Here is a 26318-nt window from a genome sequence, read left to right on the forward strand (position 1 = left end):
GAGGCGAAGGGAAGGACAAGATGTGGTAGAAAAAAGTGGACAAGCAATAGGGATAACCGCACCCTGGAGAGGATTGGGAAACAGAAATGTGGGGGAGATTCACAAAGAGTGGACTGCAGCTGGAGTCAGAGCTTCAAGAACCACCACACACAGACGTATGCAAGACATGGGTTTCAGCTGTCGCATTCCTTGTGTCAAGCCACTCTTGAAGAGGAGACAGCGTCAGAAGCGTCTCGCCTGGGCTAAAGACAAAAAGGACTGGACTGCTGCTGAGTGAATTTTGCATTTCCTTTGGAAATCAAGGTCCCAGAGTCTGGAGGAAGAGAGGAGAGGCACAGAATCCACGTTGCGTGAGGTCCAGTGTAACGTTTCCACAGTCAGTGATGGTTTGGGGTGTCATGTCATCTGCTGGTGTTGGTCCATTGTGTTTTCTGAGGTCCAAGGTCAACGCAGCCGTCTACCAGGAAGTTTTAGAGCACTTCATGCTTCCTGCTGCTGACGAACTTTATGGAGATGCAGATTTCATTTTCCAACAGGACCTGGCACCTGCACACAGTGCCAAAGCTACCAGTACCTGGTTTAAGGACCATGGTATCCCTGTTCTTGATTGGCCAGCAAACTCGCCTGACCTTAACCCCATAGAAAATCTATGGGGTATTGTGAAGAGGAAGATGCAATACGCCAGACCCAACAATTCAGAAGAGCTGAAGACCACTATCAGAGCAACATGGGCTCTCATAACACCTGAGCAGTGCCACAGACTGATCGACTCCATGCCACGCCGCATTGCTGCAGTAATCCAGGCCAAAGGAGCCCCAACTAAATATTGAGTGCTGTACATGCTCATACTTTTCATGTTCATACCTTTCAGTTGGCCAACATTTCTAAAAATCCTTTTTTTACATTGGTCTTAATTGATATTCTAATTTTCCAAGATACTGAATTTGGGACTTTCATTAGTTGTCAGTTATAATCAAACACATTAAAAGAAATAAACATTTGAAATACATCAGTCTGTGTGTGATGAATGAATCTAATATACAAGTTTCACTTTTTGAATGGAATTACTGAAATAAATCAACTTTGTCATGATATTCTAATTTTATGACCAGCACCTGTATACCCCCCCCACCCACACACACACACACATACAGTGGCCTCGGTCCGCCAACTTCTGCTTCTGGAGCTTTTAGGCCCAGGAGGTTCTGTCAGCCTGGCCTTATAAACAGTAACGAGCGACACATTCGATTGTGTGTGTGTGTTACGTTTGTAGGGGGGCACACGTCCTCCCACCCTACTCCACATTGGCGATCACTCGTTACTCAGCAGCCCAGAACAACACAGACTCGGTGTTGGCTTGAGAGAGATGGTAGTAGTGCTCAGACGCCAGCCACAAAACATTCATTTTCAGTTGGTTACAATTACGCCACAGAACACGAGTTACAACATCATGCGATATGCATTTCTAGAAAAAGAAGAAAGAAAATCAGAAACAGAAGGAGCTAAGTCGTTTTAGAAACATTGAGATATCTAATTACACACAGTGAGGGTTGTTTTTTTTTTTTTGTTTTTTTTTGTTTTCTTTTCCCTAATTGTTTTTCATTTGTAGCAAAGATCAAAGTGTAAACGTCTTCACCGCCCGGGTATCACGCCCCTTGACACGAATTCGTGCTGGGCGTTCGCTCGGCCTGCTCAAAAATCCCAACGAGCGGCACATTCCACGAGTGAAGCACAAGTCTGTCGTTACGGATCCATGTGATACGACGTGCGCGGTCGTCTACAAAAAAAAATAAAAACCAAAAATAAACGATGACCGGAAAAAAAAAAAAAAAAAAAAAAAAAAAAAAAGGCAAAAGTCAACCCCCGGAAAAAAAAAAAAAAAAGACCAGCAGCGTTCATCTCCCTTGTTTGGACGTTTTCATTTCGTCAAACAGTCTGTCGCTGCTTTAACGAGAGAAAAGAATAAAAACGAAAGAAAGAAAAAAAAAAGGAAAATCGCTATCTGCGTGTTGCAGACAATTTCCGGAAAAAAGAAAAATAAGGCCCCAGAAATAAATTTCTTCTTCTTCTTCTGTGTTTTGTTTTTTCAGAAAAGAAATAAAATAACCAAACAAATTTAGGATTAAAAATGTACTTCACATGGTAGGAAAAAAGTATCAAAAAAAAAATCCACCAGCTACACCATCCTGGACGAAGCATCTGAGGTAAAATGTCCGAGATTCTGCTTCTGACGGCGTCCTCTGTTGTTTTTCGGGCATTTTCTGTAAATCAATGAAAAGAGAAAAGAAGAAAGAGTTAGAGCGGCCATAAGCACACCCAGCAGAGTGGGACTCTAAGTACGTAATAAACGGTACGCCGACTTCTGTCCACCCGGTCGTTACATTTGAAGGAAACCTGCTGACGTGTAAATGTACAGGGTGGTCCAGATCTAATTATGCAATTTTCATTACGCTATAACTTATCTATACTAATAAATGGCAAAGCCCTCATTGACTCACTCACTCACTGACTGACTGACTGACTCACTCATCACTAATTCTCCAACTTCCCGTGTAGGTAGAAGGCTGAAATTTGGCAGGCTCATTCTTTACAGCTTACTTACAAAAGTTAGGCAGGTTTCATTTCGAAATTCTACGCGTAATGGTCATAACTGGAACCTCTTTTTTGTCCATATACTGTAATGGAGGAGGTGGAGTCACGTATCGCGTCATCACGTATTATGCCTCCTACGTAATCACTTGAAGTGAAAACAAGGAAGAGATTTACAGCACGAGTCAAACGCGGGAACGAAGGTAAATGACATTAATTGTTGAGTGTCTTTTAATACTGTGTAATTGTTGAGTGTCTTTTAATACTTTGTAAGCATACATATTAACAGATGTGCAATTAAACGTGTGCGTTTACGGGGTGATTTCTGAGGCTTAAAGCTCGAAGTGATCACTCGAGTGAAGGCAGCTTCACAAAAAAAACAGATCCTTAACAAACTGTTATTAGTATATTTTACCTCAATTTTAAAAGGTTTTCTTTTCTTCTTAATAAAAATTTAAAAGCAGAACTTCCCGGTGCGAACCGCGCGGATTTGAGCGACTGACGCATACAGACATATTCATGAGTGCAGGTACTTCGGAAAGAAAGCACCGTGTAAACCTAAAGTTTAAATTAAGTTCATAGACCTACAAAAGGTTACCATTGATTTGAGGCAAGATTGCTTTTCTCCTGTACAACTATACGTTGCATTCTCAAGAGTGTGCTTGCACAGCTTGGTCATATTACAACCGGAGTGCTGAACTGACAACGTGATATACAAACAGAACAATCGTAAAAACAGGATTAAATAAAAAGGCTGCTTCCGTTGGCAAAGCAACGAAAAAGGAAGACCTTATATGACGTTCGTTTATAAAACAGCGGAGAGGCTGTGTGAAGTCAGCTACACAAAAAAACAGATCCTTAACAAATTGTTATTGGTAGATTTTCACTCAATTTAAAAAGGTTTTCTTCTTAATAAAAATTTAAAAGCAGTACTTCGCCGCTGCAAAGCACAGGGATGTATAGATAGATAGATAGATAGATAGATAGATAGATAGATAGATAGATAGATAGATAGATAGATAGATAGATAGATAGATAGATAGATAGATAGATAGATAGATAGATAGATAGATAGATAGATAGATAGATAGATAGATAGATAGATAGATAGATAGATATATCATCACTGAGTCGGACTTTTGTCGAGAGGGATCAGGAGATCGAACAAGAGAGTGAGGAACTGGCATCAGCTGATCGGGACACCAGCCGATGCCGCCCCAGCTGAGCGCATTCGTGCACTTACGGCAAGGTTCGTGTGGGAGGAATACCTAGACATTGATCCGTGGGAGCCAAACTGGCTACCGGACTTGACAAGACAGTATGGCTTGCTCTTGGACTCGACAGATTACCAGCCGCTGGACTACTTCAGGCTGTTCTTTCCTGAAGCTGCCTTTCAGCTACTGTCAGACGAGACAAACGGGTATGCAGAGCAATTTTTTGAATCAAGGGCTGTGCTTGCACCGCATTCTCGTTTTTCAAACTGGAAACCCACAACAAAACACGAGATGAAGGGCTTTGTGGCATTACAAATAGAGATGGGACTAGACTGGCGATATAACTTCAGGGAGCATTGGTCCAAACGTGCGTGATGATAGGTACGTGCTCCTGCAAAGTGATTGTGAGCAACTGAGCTTCATAAATTCTGACACTAGCAATGAGGAGTTCTTGGGGTTTCCATAAAACTAGAAGAGTGCTTGAACCTTAAAGTCTCTCCTTATTTGTTAATGACAGTGATGATGTTTCTTAATACCGCTGTTGAATTTACATGGTTGAAATCTTATTCTGCTATATTTTATTAAACATATTAGTACACCATTTGGTTCAGAATATTTTTTTCTTGTTTTCCTCCTCTAAACCTAGGTGCGTCTAACCCTAACCCTAACCCTAACCCTAATGGTCAGGTGAGTCTTATGGAGCAAAAAATATCCATCCATCCATTCATTTTCCAACCCGCTGAATCCTAACTACAGGGTCACGGGGGTCTGCTGGAGCCAATCCCAGCTAGCACAGGGCACAAGGCAGGAACCAATCCTGGGCAGGGTGCCAACCCACCGCAGGACACACACCCACACACCATGCACACACTAGGGCCAATTTAGAATTGCCAATCCACCTAACCTGCATGTCTTTGGACTGTGGGAGGAAATCCACGCAGACACAGAGAGAACATGCAAACTCCACGCAGAGAGGACCCGGGAAGCGAACCCAGGTCCCCAAACTGCGAGGCATCAGAGCTACCCACTGCGCCGCCATGCTGCCCTGCAAAAAATATGGTAACTTCAAACATCAAGTGTCAGATGAAGCTTGTGCTTTTGATTTTTACTCGACTGCATGTGACGAGAGCACTTTATAATACAATAAATGACAACCCATTAATGGAGAGCTGTGATGCTGTTTTTTCTTTAAGCATATTGTGATGGATGGCCGGGGCCATTGCCTGGCTGGGATGCCCTTTTGGCACTGAATCCGGGGAAGCTGCTGTGGGAGGCTCATTACGTTCCCTAGAACACTTGGTGGCAGCCCCCCTGGGTGGTATTGGGGTCACAATCATGGAACACCGGAGCTCATGCCAGTTGGGCTCCGTGGCCACCACCAGGGGGAGCAGAACGACTTAACGATGCAGCCACACTCGGAATGGCAGCCTAATTAGGCTAATTACCACCTGAAGCACTTCCGGGTGGGCTATAAGAGGAGCCTGCAGCCTCCACTCAGGGAGCCAGAGTCGGGAGGAAGAGCTGCAGAGAGGAGTGGAGGAAAGGAACGGAAAGGAAAGGAAAGGAAAGGAAAGGAAAGGAAGAGGTGTGTCTTTTGGGACTGTGTTGTGCCAGGTGAAGAAAATAAAAAGTTTATTTATTTAATGTGTGCCTCACAGTGTCAATGTGTCGTGTCGGCGCCCATATAGCACCTTTTCACGAATATTCAATTATGAAGCATCATTTACCGACATTTGATTGATTTTGCTAGCTTAATACACAGGAGGTGAGGCAATATACTGAAGCTCACCTCCAGTGGGTGGCCCAGCCCCTCGTTATATTTCTCTGTATGTGGCTCCCAGTGAAAAAAGTTTGGACACCCCTGACGTACATGGTAACCCTCTCATTACTCTTTGTGATCGATTGTTTTTTTATAGAATTGATTTGAGAAACATTTATAAAATATTTGAGTATAAAATCATCTAAGAGCTGCCCAACACGGCTTTTCAGCAGCTTCGTGTACGAGTTCATTTTTTTCTACTTTTATTTTTCTCTTTTTTATTGATTACTCCTATCACTTTATTTAATGTGGATTCGTTCCCTGGACACACTTACTTTTACAACGTGGGCATGGATTTTTACTCGCCGAAATTGTGAATTTCCCCATGGGATTAATAAAGTATCTATCTATCTATCTATCTATCTATCTATCTATCTATCTATCTATCTATCTATCTATCTATCTATCTATCTATCTATCTATCTATCTATCATATAGTGCCTTTCTATCTATCTATCTATCTATCTATCTATCTATCTATCTATCTATCTATCTATCTATCTATCTATCTATCTATCTATCTATCTATCTATCTATCTATCTATCTATCTATCTATCTATCATATTGTGCCTCTCATTCTATCTATCATATAGTGCCTTTCTATCTATCTATCTATGTATCACCCAGGTATGGCGCACTGACCATTTTACTAGAAGTGAACCCCAATGGTGTTCTCGTCCGCCACACTTTTGTGCACCCCAAAGATGACAAGGGTCGGCGCAGAAGTGGACAGATTGTTTATCCAGTCAAATGGCTGGAAATCAGCTGATGGAGATTTTATTTTCATTCCACTGTCTGTCAACTGTCACGTCTGCTCCGGGGAGAACCCCCAAAAGAAGGAGACCCTCACCTTGTGATGCACATCACCACAGCCACGATGATGGCTATCTGCACGGCTCCAATTATTGCTGCAATGAGGACGTAATGAAGCTTCTGACCGCTCGGCACGACATACAGGATGTTGAAGTCTTGGATTTCGTCACATTGCACCCCTTTGTAGCCCGACTCACAGCTGGATGGGGCAGAAAACAGAGAAACAGAAAACGCTGAGGTGCATTCATAGGTGGGTCCAAATTGTAGGATATTTTTAGAACCACATTTCATTATTCTAGTTTGTGCCAGTCACAATAGTATCGGGGTGCAAGGGAGGAACCAAAATGTGGAAAGGGTGCTCACTCACACATGGGGGGGGGGGGGGGCCGATTTAAAATTACTGAAGCTAAACCAGAATGAAGAACTCACCGACAGGACACCTTGTTGTATTTCAATTCACATTTTCCGTGGACACAGAAGCCGTTGTAGTTTTCTGTGCAGGGTGTTGAATGGCCTTGGTAGGTTCTGTCTTCAGGATGGCTCGAGTCTGAAAGTACAAACGCATGTCAGTTAAGCACCCCAGTGACACAAGCAATTTGACAAAACCAGAGGAGACCATTCAGTCCTCCAAGCCACATCTGTTTAGCTAAAGGGTGACAGGGCAGATCCAAGCAACTGTAGGCCAGTAAGCTTAACTTGCATCACAGGAAAATTAATGGAAGGAATTATTAAGGAGAAGATTGAGTAACACCTGGCAAGGACAGCAGTTATTAGGAACAGTCAGCATGGGGTCAGAAGAGGGAGGTCATGTTTTACTAACATGCTGGAATTCTATGAGGAGGCAACAAAAGGATACGACCAGAGTGGAGCAGATGAGATTATTGATTATCTGGACTTTCAGAAAGCATTTGATAAGGTGCCACATGAGAGGTTGGGCATCAAATTAATTAAAAGAAGTGGCAGTTCAGGGTGATGTTTTTAGATGGGTGCAGAATTGGCTCAGACACAGGAAGCAGAGGGTGATGAGGGTGTGAGGAACCTCATCAGAATGGGCTGATGTTAAGAGTGGTGACCAGCAGGGGGCAGTGCTGGGGCCGCTGCTGTTTTTAAAATATATAAATGATTTAGATAGGAATATAAGTAACAAGCTGGTTACCAAGATAGGTGGATTAGCAGATAATTTGGAATCCGTTATGTCATCACAGAAGGACTTGGATAGCAGACAGGCTTGGGAAGATGAAATTTAATGTCAGTAAATGTAAAGAATTACACATAGGAAGTAAAAATGTGAGGTTTGAATACACAATGGGCGGTCAGAAAATTGAGAGTCCATGTTATGAGAAAGAGTTAGGAGTCGTAGTGGACTCTAAGCTATTGACTTCCCGACAGTGTTCAGAAGCCATTAAGAAGGCTAACAGACTGTCAGGTTATATAGCGCCTTGATGTGTGGAGTACAAGTCCCAGGAGGTTCTACTCCAGCTTTATAACACACTGGTGAGGCCTCATATGGAGTCCTGAGTGCAGTTTGGGTCTCCAGGCTACAAAAAGGACATAACAGCACAAGAGAAAGTCCAGAGAAGAGCAACAAGGCTGATTCAGGGCTACAGGGGGTGAAATCGAATGTCAGTAAATGTAAAGTATGACACGCAGGAAGTCAGAATGTGAGGTTGTGAAAATTAAGAGTCCACCTTATGAGAAGGATTTAGGACTCATAGTGGACTCTAAGCTATCAACTTCCCGACAGTGTGGAGAGGCCATTAAGAAGGCTAACAGACTGTCAGGTTATATAGCACCTTGATGTGTGGAGTACAAGTCACAGGAGGTTCTGCTCAGTCTTGGTGAGGCCTCATCTGGAATACTGGGTGCAGTTTTGGTCTCCAGGCTACGGAAAGGACATAACAGCACAAGAAAAGGTCCAGAGAAAAGCGACTGGGCTGATTAGAGGACTACAGGGGATGAATTATGAGAAAAGATTAAAAGAGCTGAGCCTTTACAGTTTAAGCAAAAGAAGATTAAGAGGTGACATGATTGAAGTGTTTAAAATTATGAAGGGAATTAGTCCAGTGGATTGAGACTGGGACTTCAAAATGAGTTCATCAAGAACACGGGGACACAGCTGGAAACCTGTTAAGGGGAAATTTCACACAAAAATTAGGAAGTTCTTCTTTACTCAAAGAACGACAGACACTTGGAATAAGCGACCAAGTAGCATGGTAGACAGTAAAACTTTAGGGACTTTCAAAACTCGACTTGATGCTTTTTTGGAAGAAATAAGTGGATAGGACTGGCGAGCTTTGTTGTGCTGAATTGCCTGTTCTCGTCCAGAGTGTTCTAATGTTCTAACAGCTTAGCAGTCCCAACATCTCCTCCAGATTTCTCTACAAGGTTCTCAAGGTTTCTGCTTCAACTCCATGTCTCGGTAGCTTATTCCAGAGCCCCACGACTCTTTTTGTAAAGAACAGCTTCCTGTCTCCAGTTTTAAATGCAATCCATTAAAGAGGGTAAGGAATTAAATGAAGAAATGTTCTAGAAAAGTGAGACCAGTAACGGACAGGTATTGATGGTAGAAAATGGCGGTTACAACAATGCGGTTTGTGCTGCCACCTGAGAAGTTGGCTCCATGTTGGTGAAACCGTATGCTGACGTGAGGGGACATCAGCCTTGAAAAATAAATACAGTCAAAGTAAGAAGTATGTGAACCCGTTGGAATGATCTGGTGTACTGCATGAATTGGTGATTGTTATGGTGTATATATTATATTATTATTATTATCATTATTATTATCATTATATTATTATAAATTATTATTGTGAATTTCCCCTTGGGATTAATAAAGTATCTATCTATCTATCTATCTATCTATCTATCTATCTATCTATCTATCTATCTATCTATCTATCTATCTATCTATCTATATAGTGCCTTTTCTATCTATCTATCTATCTATCTATCTATCTATCTATCTATCTATCTATCTATCTATCTATCTATCTATCTATCTATCTATCTATCTATCTATCTACTATATAGTGCCTTTCCTATCTATCTATCTATCTATCTATCTATCTATCTATCTATCTATCTATCTATCTATCTATCTATCTATCTATCTATCTATCTATCTATATAGTGCCTTTTCTATCTATCTATCTATCTATCTATCTATCTATCTATCTATCTATCTATCTATCTATCTATCTATCTATCTGTCTATCTATCTATCTATCTATCTATCTATCTATCTATCTACTATATAGTGCCTTTCCTATCTATCTATCTATCTATCTATCTATCTATCTATCTACTATATAGTGCCTTTCCTATCTATCTATCTATCTATCTATCTATCTATCTATCTACTATATAGTGCCTTTCCTATCTATCTATCTATCTATCTATCTATCTATCTATCTATCTATCTATCTATCTATCTATCTATCTATCTATCTATCTATCTATCTATCTACTATATAGTTCCTTTCCTATCTATCTATCTATCTATCTATCTATCTATCTATCTATCTATCTATCTATCTATCTATCTATCTATCTATCTATCTACTATATAGTGCCTTTCCTATCTATCTATCTATCTATCTATCTATCTATCTATCTATCTATCTATCTATCTATCTATCTATCTATCTATCTATCTATCTACTATATAGTGCCTTTCCTATCTATCTATCTATCTATCTATCTATCTATCTATCTATCTATCTATCTATCTATCTATCTATCTATCTATCTATCTATCTATCTATCTATCTATCTATCTATCTATCTATCTATCTATCTATCTACTATATAGTGCCTTTCCTATCTATCTATCTATCTATCTATCTATCTATCTATCTATCTATCTATCTATCTATCTATCTATCTATCTATCTATCTATCTATCTATCTATCTATCTATCTATCTATCTACTATATAGTGCCTTTCCTATCTATCTATCTATCTATCTATCTATCTATCTATCTATCTATCTATCTATCTATCTATCTATCTATCTATCTATCTATCTATCTATCTATCTACTATATAGTGCCTTTCCTATCTATCTATCTATCTATCTATCTATCTATCTATCTATCTATCTATCTATCTATCTATCTATCTATCTATCTATCTATCTATCTATCTATCTATCTATCTATCTATCTTGTTCAAGACAAGACAACAGATTAACTACATTTAGGACAAATTAAAGCAGGTCTTCTTCCCTTACACCTCACTTTTAAAACAGCTGTTTCGACATGGAAAGGAAGACATGCTGGTGGCTCAATTACTTTATAACCTGAGAAAGGAAGACTGAGCCGATGCCTAATTATTTTACAGCCTGAGAAAGGAAGATCTGCCGACACCTCAGAGAACATAAAAGGTTTTATTGTTTGGGAACACGGACAATGAATTAATTCTTCATATTGACAGCCAGCCAATCAGAATATCAATCAATCACATCTTGCAAAACCCCCTGGTACAATTTTAGAATAAATATGCCTCGTCTGAGGAGGAGGAGAAGAAGAAGAAGAAGAGAAGAGAAACAGTGACAGTGGACAAAGACATCGCTGGTCGTCAGAAAAGCATCGTGAACATCGATTGCATCTGTAACTTCTTTGTAAGCTTTTTCTAAAGACTATATATATCCAGACTTTCCTATCAGTACTTATTTTCTATTATTCTTTGTTCCACTGGTATTATTATTCTTGTAATAAATACCATGCTGCTTTTAACTTTTGAGGAAGAAAAAACATTATTAACTGAAATGATTATAAGTATGGGCGGCATGGTGGCGCAGTGGTAGCGCTGCTGCCTCGCAGTTAGGAGACCTGGGTTCACTTCCCGGGTCCTCCCTGTGTGGAGTTTGCATGTTCTCCCCGTGTCTGCGTGGGTTTCCTCCCACAGTCCAAAGACATGCAGGTTAGGTGGACTGGCGATTCTAAATTGGCCCTAGTGTGTGCTTGGTGTGTTTGTGTGTGTCCTGTACTGGGTTGGAACCCTGCCTGGTATTGGTTCCTGCCTTGTGCCCTGTGTTGGCTGGGATTGGCTCCAGCAGACCCCCGTGACCCTGTGTTTGGATTCAGCGGGTTGGACGATGGATTATAAGTATTTAACTCACAATACCAATCACTGTGTTTTGTATTAATCATGCTGCAGAGAGCTATATGACTTATTATTCTATATGATTTGTTTTTCATATACGTAGGAAAAGAATTAAGCTTGTGCACAGTTTAAGGGACTAATTTACATTCTTTATGAGAAAATGCTGACCTCTTGATAGTAACAGAACACCCTGTGATATTATAAATCAATGTGATAGTTTCTGAATTCTTGCTTAAAACCATAAGAAACATGTTCCTTATGGATTAATAAATAAAGATTTATTAATCTAACCAGACAAAATCTAATGAAGATATTAAAGCTTGTGGACTAAGCCCCGGACACAGACAGGCGGACATGTTGTAAATCACCACCACACGTTTATTTACTAACTACTATTTACAAGTTAAATGCTGCACAACCCCAAACTCCCCACACTCTTGCCTTGTCTCTTCAGGCCGTCTCCACTCCTCGCCTTCCAGCTTCGTCCTTCTTCCACCCGACTCAAGCCCTGAATGAAGGGAGGCGACCCCTTTTATTATCACCCAGATGTGCTCCAGGTGATTCCCGGCAATTTTCCACCGACATGCCCCAGTGTGGCGGAAGTGCCGGCTGCATCCCCGGAAGCACTCCAGGTGTCCCTGCTCACTCTTCCCCCGAGTACTTCCAGGTGTGGTGGAAGTGCTGAGGTCCAGGGGTCCCAAGGCATTGGGGCGCCCCCTGGTGGTGACCAAGGGCCCCTACAGGGTTGAGCTTCACAGCTCTGTACCCGTGGCCCCAAAAGGAAGCAGGGCAGTCGCAATTATAACCTGTAATTGCTCCAGGGGCGCTGTACAATGGCTGACCCTGCACTCTGACCCCAAGGGGTATGTGAAAACTAACAAATTCCTAATACAAGAAATTGTATAAGGCGAAATAAAGAACAAAAAAAAAAAAAGGGGGTCTCTACAATACAGTACACAGAACAGAGCACAAGTCATCCTCAATACAATATAATAGTGTAATAGAAAAATTACAAAGACAGAGGAGGATTTGGATTGGTCCAGAGTTCTGGAGACATCAGCCATCAAGCTGCCTCCCCCTATTGGCCATTCCACAGCTGAGTCAGTGCTGGATTCAGCCAATCCAATGAATGCCTTCATGTTTGGCACACTTTATTGTGTTGTAGATTTCCTTTTAAATGGGCAAATTTGTCATTTTGGCCCAACAATCTACACTCGATAAGCCATAATAACAAAGTGAAAAACATGTTCTCGGACAGGTCTATAAATGTATTAATAATCCGTAACCTCGGCCTGGCTCCAAATATTACCTGCCGGCTTCAGGGGAGCTGGCAAAAACAATTTTAACACTCTTAAAATAAAGTGCAATCCCCAAAAGAGGAAGGATAACCGTAAACCCTTGGCTTGCATTCACAGGGCAATGAAAGGGATCTTTAAAAAGCAGTGTGACGATCAGCCCGGCCACAGATGTACACAGGACTCACACGTTTTATTTCCTTTCTTCTGTTACAGCACTGCACACAGTGCACCAATCACCTACAACAGCTCAGTCCTTGCCTATTCTCTCTCTTTCTCTATTGTTCTTTTCTCCTGGCACCGCCACTCCGTTCTCTGCCTCCCGACTCCGGCTCTTCGAATGGAGTGAGATGGCCTCTTTTATACTGCACCCAGATGTGCTCCAAGTGCTCCTCCATTAACTTCTGGCAGCACTTAAAAGTGTGGCGTGTTGCGCAGGCACCCTGAAGTACTCCAGGTGCCCCCAGATCCTCTTCTGGCAGCACTTCCGAGTGTGGCAGAAGTGCTGCTTTCCAGGTGCCACCCTGGAGGTGGCCACGGGCCCCCACGCAGGGTTGAGCGTCCAAGCTCCGTTCCAGGGTGGCTGCCCTCTTGTGTCTCGGGGGAGATACTGCTACTCTCCCGGTTGTTTCATTCTCCGGGTGTGCTGGCTACACAAGGGTCCCCCACCTGACTGTTACAGCAGATAATTCATCGACACAAAATAGAAACAGCCCTAAAAAAAGAGGCCTAAAAGGTAATCGCAAAGCAAACCGGTCCCAATGGGTTAACCAAAAATCAAAATCCTTTAAAGGAGACTGCGGTGGGCTGGCACCCTGCACCCTGCCCAGGGATTTGTTCCTGCCTTGCACCCTGTGTTGGCTGGGATTGGCTCCACTAGACCCCCGTGACCCTGTGTTAGGATACAGCGGGTTGGACGATGACTGACTGACTTTAAAAGAGAACAAAAATAATCAAGAAAACCAGATAATCTAACACAGAAAACAGAACAATCAAATCAAACCAAAATGGCTGACTGCTGAATCCTGCATTTCGTAGGAAAATAAAGCCAGAAGGAGGAGCCAGCAGCAGTGACATCACAGTGGCCCCACCTCCTGGGGCTCCACCCACAAAGAATAAGAAACAAAAGCACATTTAATATCACAGCATATAATAATAGTCACAATAGAAAATACATAAAGATATGATGATAATAAACAAGAAATATCAGCAACACATAAATTTATAACAGCCAGTCACTGTGCAGCCTCACTACATGTACTGATTGTCTGTTGCTGCTGTTGTCTTCTGCACTATTCTCTGTCTTCTTCTTTGTTTTTCGGCTCCTCCCGTTAGGTGTTACCACAGTGGATCATCTTCTTCCATCTCTTTCTGCCCTCATCATCTTGTTCTGTCACACCCGTCACCTGCATGTCCTCTCTTACCACATCCATAAACCTTCTCTTAGGCCTTCCTCTTCTCCTCTTCCCTTGCAAATCTATCCTTAGCATCCTTCTCCCAGTTTACCCAGAATCTCTCCTCTGCACATGTCCAAACCAACGCAATCTTGCCTCTCTGTCTTTGTCTCCAAACCGTCCCACCTGAGCTGATCCTCTAATGTCCTCATTTCTAATCCTGTCCATCCTCGTCACACCCATCTTTAACTCTGCCACCTCCAACTCTGTCTCCTGTGCCACCGTCTCCAGCCCATATAACACAGCTGGTCTCACTACCGTCCTGTAGACCTTCCCTTTCACTCCTGTCTGTCACAAATCACTCCTGACACTCTCCTCCACCCTGCCTGCACTCTCTTCTTCACTTCTCTTCCACAATCTCCATTACCCTGTACTGTTGATCCCAAGTATTTAAACTCATCCACCTTCACCAACTCTACTCCCCTCATCCTCACCATTCCACTGACCTCCCTCTCATTCACACACATGTATTCTCTCTTGGTGGTCCTACTGACCTTCATTCCTCTCCTCTCATATCTCCACCTCTCCAGGGTCTCCTCGACCTGCAGATCACGATGTCATCAGCAAACATCACAGTCCACGGGGACTCCTGTCTAATCTCATTTGTCATCCTGTCCATCACCATTGACAATAAGAAAGGGCTTAGAGCGGATCCCTGATGTAATCCCACCTCCGTCACTCCTACCGCAGACCTCACCACAGTCACACTTCCCTTGCACATACAGTGCATCTGTAAAGTATTCCCAGCGCTTCATCACTTTTTCCACATTTTGTTATGGTACAGCCTTATTCCAAAATGGATTAAATTCATTTTTTTTCCTCACAATTCTACACACAACACCCCATAATGACAACGTGAAAAACGTTTACTTGAGGTTTTTGCAAATTTATTAAAAATAAAAAAATTGAGAAAGCACATGTCCATAAGTATTCACAGCCTTTGCCATGAAGCTCAAAATTGAGCTCCGGTGTCTCCTGTTTCCCCTGATCATCCTTGAGATGTTTCTGCAGCTTCATTGGAGTCCACCTGTGATAAATTCAGTTGACTGGACATGATTTGGAAAGGCACACACCTGTCTATAGAAGGTCCCACAGTTGACAGTTCATGTCAGAGCACAAACCAAGCATGAAGTCAAAGGAATTGTCTGCAGACCTCTGAGACAGGATTGTCTTGAGGCACAAATCTGGGGAAGGTTACAGAAAAATATCTGCTGCTTTGAAGGTCCCAATGAGCACAGTGGCCTCCATCATCCGTAAGTGGAAGAAGTTCAAAACCACCAGGACTCTTCCTAGAGTTGGCCGGCCATCTAAACTGAGCGATCGGGAGAGAAGGGCCTTAGTCAGGGAAGTGACCAAGAACCCGATGGTCACTCTGTCAGAGCTTCAGAGGTCCTCTCTGGAGAGAGGAGAACCTTCCAGAAGGACCACCATCTCTGCAGCAATCCACCAATCAAGCCTGTATGGTAGAGTGGCCAGACGGAAGCCACTCCTTAGTAAAAGGCACATGGCAGCCCGCCTGGAGTTTGCCAAAAGTCACCTGAAGGACTCTCAGACCATGAGAAAGAAAATGCTCTGGTCTGATGAGACAAAGATTGAATTCTTTGGTGTGAAAGCCAGGTGTCACGTTTAGAGGAAACCAGGCACCGCTCATCACCAGGCCAATACCATCCCTACAGTGAAGCATGGTGGTGGCAGCATCATACTGTGGGGATGTTTTTCAGAGGCAGGGACTGGGAGACTAGTCAGGATAAAGGGAAAGATGACTGCATCAATGTACAGAGACATCCTGGATGAAAACCTGCTCCAGAGCGCTCTTGACCTCAGACTGGGGCGACGGTTCATCTTTCAGCAGGACAACGACCCTAAGCACACAGCCAAGATATCAAAGGAGTGGCTTCAGGACAACTCTGTGAATGTCCCTGAGTGGCCCATCCAGAGCCCAGACTTGAATCCGATTGAACATCTCTGGAGAGATCTTAAAATGGCTGTGCACCGACGCTTCCCATCCAACCTGATGGAGCTTGAGAGGTGCTGCAAAGAGGAATGGGCGAAACTGGCCAAGGATAGGTGTGCCAAGCTTGTGGCATCATATTCAAAAAGACTTGAGGCTGGAATTGCTACCAAAGGGGCATCGACAAAGTATTGAGCAAAGGCTGTGAATACTTCTGGACATGTGCTTTCTCAGTTTTTTTATTTTTAATAAATTTACAAAAACCTCAAGTAAACTTTTTTCACGTTGTCATTATGGGGTGTTGTGTGTAGAATTCTGAGGAAAAAAATGAATTTAATCCATTTTGGAATAAGGCTGTAACATAACAAAATGTGGAAAAAGTGAAGCGCTGGGAATACTTTCTGGATGCACTGTATCCTGTACCACACTTATGTTCTTCTCTGCCACTCCCGACTTCCTCATACAATACCACAGCTCCTCTCAGTCACCCTGTCATCTGCTTTCTCAGGTCCACAAAGACGCAATGCAACTCCTTCTGGCCTTCTCTCTACTTCTCCATCAACATCCACAGAGCAAACATCACATCTTTGGTGCTCTTTCTTGGCATGAAACCATACTGCTGCTCGCTATTCATCACCTCACTTCTTAAATGAGCTTCCATTACTCTTATCCATAACTTCATGCTGTGGCTCATGAATTCTGCACTACTTTCTGTAAACCTTTGCAATGATGTGGGCACATTAAGTTCGAGATGACAGCCATTTACTCCTGGCATCAACTCCCATGCCATGTTCAGAGTCACTAAGGTCACTTGTTATGCCCATCTCAATGCTCAGTTAAACACATAATGATGTGAGATATGCCAGTCTGCCAGGCTCACACCTCACACTGCCAACCACATGACTCACTGGAATGGAGAATGTAGGCGTGTAATGGTGTACCAAATAAAGTGGCCACTCTTTGTATGCCAAAAATGAGTCAGAAAAGCAGCAGCTGCCGGCTGTCTGTGATGGACCAAAGAAAGCCTTGGAAAATAGAAAGTGCAAAAATATCCGTAAGTCAGACACCAAAGGTCCAAGGGGCCACCCGCCATGCAATACCATCACAGCACCAGCTAAACTGTCACAGAAGTGACATGTGACCTGAAAAGTGTGGCTTTTAATTGGTTAGAAGATCTGGCCAAGCTTTGCTGAATTGATATGGCACTTGATTGACACTCAGGTTTGTCTCTCTGCTTCCATCACCGATTACAACAAAGAGAACGGCTCGGGTTGGCAGTTTATCTTCATGAAAATCAGGTGTGTGTTAAACTGAACAAACGCACAGGTGAGGCCGCGAAGCTTCATTCTCAAAGCCACACAGTCGCTCTGGGAGCGGCATCTCTGGCTCCACACAGGCAGACTTGGCACCCTGACGTTTTTAATTTACTTCTCTGCGAGCCTCTGCAAACTCACAGAGAGCAACTGGGGCTTAAGAGATTAGCGGACCGCCGAACGGCTGGGCAGCAGCAGCCAGGCACAGCAGTCACAACTGACTGACGGGCACCTCTGGCATCAAAGCCCTGCAGACTGAGTCCGGGGAGAAATCAGATAGAAGTCGGCGGATAGCGGGCGATAGGAAGAATAAAAACAATCTAAGATTGAATTAGGAGTTAAGGAAAATGAATCTCGTTATGAAAAAATAATAAAAGCAACGAATTAGTGAATAAAAAATGAAAGCAGAATAAAGCAAATGCAGAAGAGGCAGACAAATAAAGGAGAAAATACTGAATAACAGAAAGGATACGCAGAAAACATGGACACTGTAATCAATACATAAGGAGATGTGCGAGTCACGAAATAAATGAAAAGAGATTGACGGGGAATATAAACAGAAAAAAGACAACAGACAGACAGAGAGACAGGGAGCCGTGTGACATACACACATACAATAATGGCACCAGATAATAGATAAAGGTGGATACGTAGAAAATACAATATATAATGCAGAGGATCATGCAAAGTATTAGGTACATGGATATGAAAGAAAAAATATTACATATATACAGTAGATGATATATAAATAAAAGGCACTACATGATAGATAGATAGATAGATAGATAGATAGATAGATAGATAGATAGATAGATATGAAAGGCACTATATAGATAGATAGATATGAAAAGGCACTATATAATAATGATAGATAGATAGATAGATAGATAGATAGATAGATAGATAGATAGATAGATAGATAGATAGATAGATAGAATGAAAGGCACTATATGATAGATAGATAGATAGATAGATAGATAGATAGATAGATAGATAGATAGATAGATAGATAGATAGATAGATAGATAGATAGATAGATAGATAGAAAGGCACTATATGATAGATAGATAGATAGATAGATAGATAGATAGATAGATAGATAGATAGATAGATAGATAGATAGATAGATAGATAGATAGATAGAATGAAAGGCACTATATGATAGATAGATAGATAGATAGATAGATAGATAGATAGATAGATAGATAGATAGATAGATAGATAGATAGATAGATAGATAGATAGATAGATAGATAGATGTGAAAGGCACTATATTAGATAGATAGATAGATAGATAGATAGATAGATAGATAGATAGATAGATAGATAGATAGATAGATAGATAGATAGATAGATAGATAGATAGATAGATAGATAGATGATAATTAAAGGCACTATATAATAGATAGATAGATAGATAGATAGATAGATAGATAGATAGATAGATAGACCTTAAGTATCAGTAAAATAAAGTCATTGGAGGTTTTCCTTAGATGCACCCCCCAGCCACCAGTGGACTGCCCCCCCCACTCCCAGTTAGTTTCTGCAATCCCAGCAGACCTGACTGGCTGAGCTCAATCAAACTTCACCCCTCAACCTGAACAAGTGGGTTCAGTCAGCACTCAATCTACAACTGTGGGGTTATCAGGCCATCCTCAAGACCCCAAAAAGTGTCCGAAGGCTGTAAGCATACAGTGTGCCAAAGGGGTCCCATTTCATTTTCCCGTGAATATTAGAATCTCCACCTCTTAATACGTCCATTACGATTTTGAATATAGTGCCTTTCAAAGTGATTCCTACTCCAAAACAGCTAAACTCACAGAAGGACACACTGCTGTCTGTTTGTGTCTTTGGATTTCAGACTCTGAGGTTGTGAATTCAAATCCCACCACTGACTCTGTGTGACCCTCAGTAAGTCACTTCACCTGCCTTTGTGCTACTGGGAAAGAAAAAAACAAAAGAAAACAGAAGAAATGTAACTAATTGTAACACAAATGTCACCTGGGATGAAGGTGTTGGTCAAATAAAAAGTAATAACAATTTTTCATATAGCACCCTTAAGGACAGTCCTCATCACACAGCCCGCTTTGATAAATCCTACTGACCCCGCCTGATTAAATGAACCAACCTGCGTGCTCCGGATGGACAGACATGACTATCATCAAATGATGGCCGTGTGCCAGTGTGGACCACGAGGGACCCCTATTGAGATGCACTGCAGCTCTGTGAGATTTTTATTTAGTTGGTTTCGGATTGTCACATCAGGTGTGACCCACAACTTTCCGACGCCATCTGAAAGCCGAAACCTTGAGGTTGTACCAGAGCCAGATGAGGGGCAGCGGGCCTGAAAATGTTCAACAAGCCAAGACAGCAGGATCATCTTCATATGCGCCACAGTGCCACCCTGTGACACTGCTCCAGACACACAAGAAGTGCTTTGAGCACTGGAAAGGCACTATATAAACAGAAATTATTATTACTAATAAAAAGGTAGTGGAGCAGAAAGGCATATTCTATAGCACCATTCAAGGGCATTGCCATCCCAGACTGGGTATGTTCAATGGGGTAGGTACCCACACAACTTTCTACCCAAATTCCCCAAGATGGATGACCACCCCTACTATTGTCGATCATCACCCCTTTTATATCATTTTACTCCATAATAGAAGATGAACACTTTTGGGCTGGCATTTTTGCTTTGTTTTAAAATTACCAAATAACAGACATCCCCTGTAAAATGGGCACCACTGGCTCAATCCACAAAGCACAGGACAAGCAACGCCAGACTATCTCCCATCCAGCCATTTTCTCAGCTTCATGGAGAGCAGACATTTATGTGAGTGCAGGACTCGGACCCAAACTCACAGGGCAGGTTGTCAGCCTCACCCCCTGCACATGCCCACTCTCTTTCACATTGGTGCCAGTCATCATGGCTGCATGAATACATCCAAATTGATACATCTTACCTTTAATTTCGGGCCGATTCTGAATTCCTTCATCTTTTTTGCCAGATAACAATTTATCTTCCTTTTCTGTTGAGAAGGAAACAAAAAAAGAAACACACATAAATGATAAATGAAAAAATTCTCATTTTCATTGTTTCAATTCAAGGTCTCCTGCCATCTAAATGCCCACCTTGATCATTAACTGCCTTTCATATTCACACCCCGCTTTACATGTCCATTTATTTTTAAGTGTTTAACCATTCAGACAAACAGAAAATGTGACAGAGTGACCACAAGTGTGTGCGTGTGTGTGTAATCACAAGCAGCACTAGTTTCATATAGCGCCTTTCAAGTCAGCTCCCATGCCAAAGCACTTCAATTGGTCACCGGGAATGGCAAGAAGAAAACAATGTCTACTGATTGTATAGTGCCTTACATATTTACTGATCTATATCTCATAATTGTGTCTTACTTAAATACCTACCTATCAATCTCTAGGTCTCTCTCTCTTATATACTGCATTTCAAAATCCACCTTTCAGTTATACGGTGTCCTAAATATTAATCTGCACCTTTTATATCCATAGATTATATAGTGCCTTTCATATCATGTTATACAGTCACTCCTATCTATTGATATAAATGCTTTATCTACAATATAGTGTCCTTTAGAATCTTCCTGTAAGATGGTATCTACATATCTGTCATATAGTGCCTTTCATGTTTATCTGCCATTATAGTAGAAAACTTCAATAATCAGGATGAGAACAGGCCATTCAGATCAAAGCTCACCAGTCCTATCCACTTCATTCATCTAAAATAACATCAGGTTGGTTAAGGATAGATAGATAGATAGATAGATAGATAGATAGATAGATAGATAGATAGATAGATAGATAGATAGATAGATAGATAGATAGATAGATAGATAATCTATTTATCTATCTATTATATAGTGCCTTTCTATCTATCTATATATCATATAGTGCCTTTCATATCTATCTATATAGTGCCTTTCATATCTATCCATCTATCTATCATATAGTGCCTTTCATATCTATCTATATAGTGCCTTTCATTCTACCTATCTATCTATTATATAGTGCTTATCTATCTATCTATCTATCTATTATATACTGCCTTTCTATCTATCTATCTATCTATCTATCTATCTATCTATCTATCTATCTATCTATCTATCTATCTATCTATCATATAGTGCCTTTCATATCTATCTATATAGTGCCTTTCATTCTATCTATCTACCATATAGTGCTATTCATATCTATCATCTATCTATTATATAGTGCCTTTCATTATATCTCTATATTATATAGTGCCTTTTATGTCTATCTATCTATCTATCATATAGTGCCTTTCATATCTATATAGTGCCTTTCATTCTATCTATCTATCTATTATGTAGTGCCTTTCCTATCTATCTATCTATCTATCTATCTATCTATCTATCTATCTATCTATCTATCTATTATATAGTGCCTATCTATCTATCTATCTATCTATCTATCTATCTATCTATCTATCTATCTATCTATCTATCTATCTATCTATCTATCTATCTACCATATAGTGCCATTCATATCTATCATCTATCTATTATATAATGCCTTTCATTATATCTCTATATTATACAGTGCCTTTTATATCTATCTATCTATCTATCTATCTATCTATCTATCTATCTATCTATCTATCTATCTATCTATCTATCTATCTATCTATCTATCTACCATATAGTGCCATTCATATCTATCATCTATCTATTATATAATGCCTTTCATTATATCTCTATATTATACAGTGCCTTTTCTATCTATCTATCTATCTATCTATCTATCTATCTATCTATCTATCTATCTATCTATCTATCTATCTATCTATCTATCATATAGTGCCTTTCATATCTATCTATATAGTGCCTTTCATTCTATCTATCTATCTATCTATTATGTAGTGCCTTTCCTGTCTATCTATCTATCTATCTATCTATCTATCTATCTATCTATCTATCTATCTATCTATCTATCTATCTATCTATCATATAGTGACTTTCATATCTATCTATCATATAGTGCCTTTCATTCTATCTATCTATCTATTATGTAGTGCCTTTCCTATCTATCTATCTATCTATCTATCTATCTATCTATCTATCTATCTATCTATCTATCTATCTATCTATCGATATCGATAGATAGATAGATAGATAGATAGATAGATAGATAGATAGATAGATAGATAGATAGATAGAAAGGCACTATATAATAGATAGATAGATAGATAGATAGATAGATAGATAGATAGATAGATAGATAGATAGATAGATAGATAGATAGATAGATAAGGCATTATATAATAGAGATATAGATAGATTGACAGATAACAGAGATAGATGGCCATGGCACCATATAATATATAAATACAGATGGAGGTGACTATTAAAGGCGCCATATAGCAAATGATTCACATTATTGCTAAGTTAACCCCACTGTACGTGTGAGTGCCCTGTGACAGACTGGCACCTTATCCAAGTGTTGTTCCTGCCTTTCGCCCTTATGCTTGCTGGGATAGACCCCATGTTCCACATGACCCTGCCCTGGGAAAGCGGGTTTGAAAAATGCATGGATGGAGGAATGGCGCTATATAATCAACAGATAGATGGCGCTAGGAGGAGTGCTATGTAAAAATAGATTTAAATAGGAACGGACTTCCTGTATACCCCAGATAGACCGATTCATGGTTATGAAAGGCACTATATAAGAGGCCGGTAGACAGACAGGACTCAAGCACTGCTCTTTTGAACTTTGTTTGTAACCAAGAGAGTGACAGCAGGCCCCTTTCTCATCAATCCAAAATAGCCCAAAAGCCCCCCGTTTGGCCGGTGGTCTCCCACAGGTGCAGCTGCACTTTAAATATTCTTGGCTTTTCAATCAGCTACTTGTCAGTGCAGCAGCCCTGGCGCCATCTGCTCATGTTTGTCATTCTATTTCCGTCAAGACTCACAGCCCCCAGAGTTTGCTTTTGCCTGCAAGAACCACAAGACGAGCTCTCGAGTCCCGGTAAGCAGACCTACAGAAAGACCAGAATTGCGGTGGACATGAAGTCGCTATGAGAGAAACACAATAATGTTAATGAAGTGCTGAAGTAAGATTATAACTGGGCACATGTTGGCACGGCCACCTTGATCAGCAACACTGACTCCATAGTCCTCACACACAGACCTGGTATGGGCTGAGGTGGAAGTTCTGAAGCACACAGAAGTCTGGTCAGTGTAGGGGTCTCAAACATGACATGTCCTACACGCACAGAGAGGCTGATCTGGTGTGAGGACTGTGCCAGCAGGACTGAGTGTGAATTCTGTGTGAAGTATGCTGTGTGTTGACACTCCCTACCATGAGCTGGGGGTCCTGTCCAAGGTCACCTTCTGCCTTGTGCCCACTGCTAACCCACCAGCTCTATAATGGACTAAGTGGCCTCAGCAATGAAGACAGGCAGAGACGACAGTTTCAATCACTTTTACTCAAAGCGCCTCTCAAACCACACTTCCAGGTGTGAGGTCAGACATGTTAAATGACCAGCTCGAGGACACAGAGTGACTTTGTGATTTTATATGGTGCCCATTCCAAGACACTATAGAGGGGCAGTAACCGCTGTTTGCATCACTGTATAAGGTGGACCCTGGCAGGTCAGGTGGCACACAGTCCATGCATGAAAATTAAGTTCAGATGTCATTCTGTGGCTTTCAACTTTTTTATGTCTGAACCATCCGGGGGGCAGCACTGTCTACGACTTTTTAATTCAGATAAGACACAGTGACGTGATGAAAACGTGCCAGTTTATTGGTGCCTGCTCTTGAGGAACAGCTTTGACTTTTACAGCAACTTTGATTGTGTGGTTTGGGCAGAGTTTTACCTTTGTGTGTTGACGTGAGCGTAACGGGATACGAAAGGAAAAAGAAATAACCAGAATCCCCTCACCTCAACTTAGCCTGTTTCACCATGCAGCCTGTCGCAGCAGCATTAAGGGGCAAAGCAAGAAACGATCCTGAACAGGGAAAGGAGAGGACCGCTGTCAAAATACAGGGGGTACTGTTTAGGCTGGCAGGGTGGGCACCAAAATGAATCAAAGTCTGCAGGGTGATCTGTGCTGTGATAGGCTGACCTAAAGAGGCGTGATGTCATACAGAAGAAGAGCGGTGCTATTGGTGGAAATGAAATACACTATAGCACAGACATGAAAGGCACTATATACAGTAAATAAATAGATATGAAACAAGCAAGAGAACAAAAGTGAATTACATAGACAGATAAATATGAAAAGCACTATATGATAGATAGATAGATAGATAGATAGATAGATAGATAGATAGATAGATAGATAGATAGATAGATAGATAGATAGATAGATAGATAGATAGATAGATAGATAGATAGATTGAAAGGCACTATATGATAGATAGATAGATAGATAGATAGATAGATAGATAGATAGATAGATAGATAGATAGATAGATAGATAGATAGATAGATAGATAGATTTGAAAGGCACTATATAATAGATAGATAGATAGATAGATAGATAGATAGATAGATAGATAGATAGATAGATAGATAGATAGATAGATAGATAGATAGATAGATAGATAGATAGAATGGAAGGCACTACATGATAGATAGATAGATAGATAGATAGATAGATAGATAGATAGATAGATAGATAGATAGATAGATAGATAGATAGATAGATAGATAGATAGATTGAAAGGCACTATATGATAGATAGATAGATAGATAGATAGATAGATAGATAGATAGATAGATAGATAGATAGATAGATAGATAGATAGAATGGAAGGCACTACATGATAGATAGATAGATAGATAGATAGATAGATAGATAGATAGATAGATAGATAGATAGATAGATAGATAGATAGATAGATAAGGCACTATATAATAAATACATTAGATAAAATGAGAGGCACTATATAATGATATCTATCTATCAATCTATTATATGTGTAATGCACTTCACAATGAGTAGATTTTGAAAGTGTAGATGTTGTTATTCTTGTACTATATAAGAGATATGAAAGGAAGACACTTTATAAAACATGTATGTAGTTAAAAAAGTCACAATTTAATAAACACATTAATTTATATGAAAGGGCAGTATATCAGCTTATAGTATTATTATTTTCAGGGGTGCTAATTATAGTGAAAAACTAGCCAGATACGATAGGCAGAACAGAAAAGCGCTATATCTTTGACGTTTAGACAGATACAGTATGAGAAGCACTACATATGTATAAACAGATATGAAAGGCACTGTATGACAAATATAAAGCTAATATTAAATGGTTCTAATCTGTCAGAGATTGAGGACATAAATACCAAAGAGATGAAGTGTTTATTGTTCAGGCTTGAATGGCACTTGTCCAATTGGACCAAAGTCTGCTGGGTGTCCTGTGCTGTGATTGGCTGGTCTAAATAGATGAGATGTGTGACCGGGAATGTCACCTGTCATGACAGACACTGCTGAAGAAGAGTGGCGGCCTTGGTGGAAATGAATTGGCAATGGCACAAATGCTTAGCTGGGTATATTTTTTTTTGATCCAACCATCCATCTTCAGACTGGTTTATTCCAGTTCAAGGCTGCTTGAGATCACCTTAGCGCTGTACTCTCTGAAAGGCACTATATAAAGTGATTGATTGACTCTTCAGATTTCACTATTTTTCTGAATGAAAGGAGCATCTCTAGGGCCCAGGAGGCTAAGCCGGGCACTGCATGGTTCTAA

At 40.8% G+C, this 26318-nt stretch overlaps 1 protein-coding gene across 1 annotated transcript in view; it reads right to left on the reverse strand.

Annotated features, from left to right (window-relative positions):
* Positions 1–2076: 2076 nt before the first annotated feature.
* The window catches only part of tmeff1a (transmembrane protein with EGF-like and two follistatin-like domains 1a), a 237551-nt gene continuing 213309 nt past the window's right edge, over positions 2077–26318 (reverse strand). Inside the window, exons 7-10 of the mRNA XM_051929006.1 lie at positions 20523–20588; positions 6866–6983; positions 6474–6635; positions 2077–2261 (exon numbers count right to left, since the gene is read on the reverse strand). Coding sequence (XP_051784966.1) covers positions 2177–2261; positions 6474–6635; positions 6866–6983; positions 20523–20588 — 431 coding nt within the window. The 3' untranslated portion in view covers positions 2077–2176. The remainder of the gene's footprint in view (positions 2262–6473; positions 6636–6865; positions 6984–20522; positions 20589–26318) is intronic.

Source organism: Erpetoichthys calabaricus, chromosome 6, assembly GCF_900747795.2.
Source record: "Erpetoichthys calabaricus chromosome 6, fErpCal1.3, whole genome shotgun sequence".
Classification (NCBI taxonomy): Eukaryota; Metazoa; Chordata; class Cladistia; order Polypteriformes; family Polypteridae; genus Erpetoichthys; species Erpetoichthys calabaricus.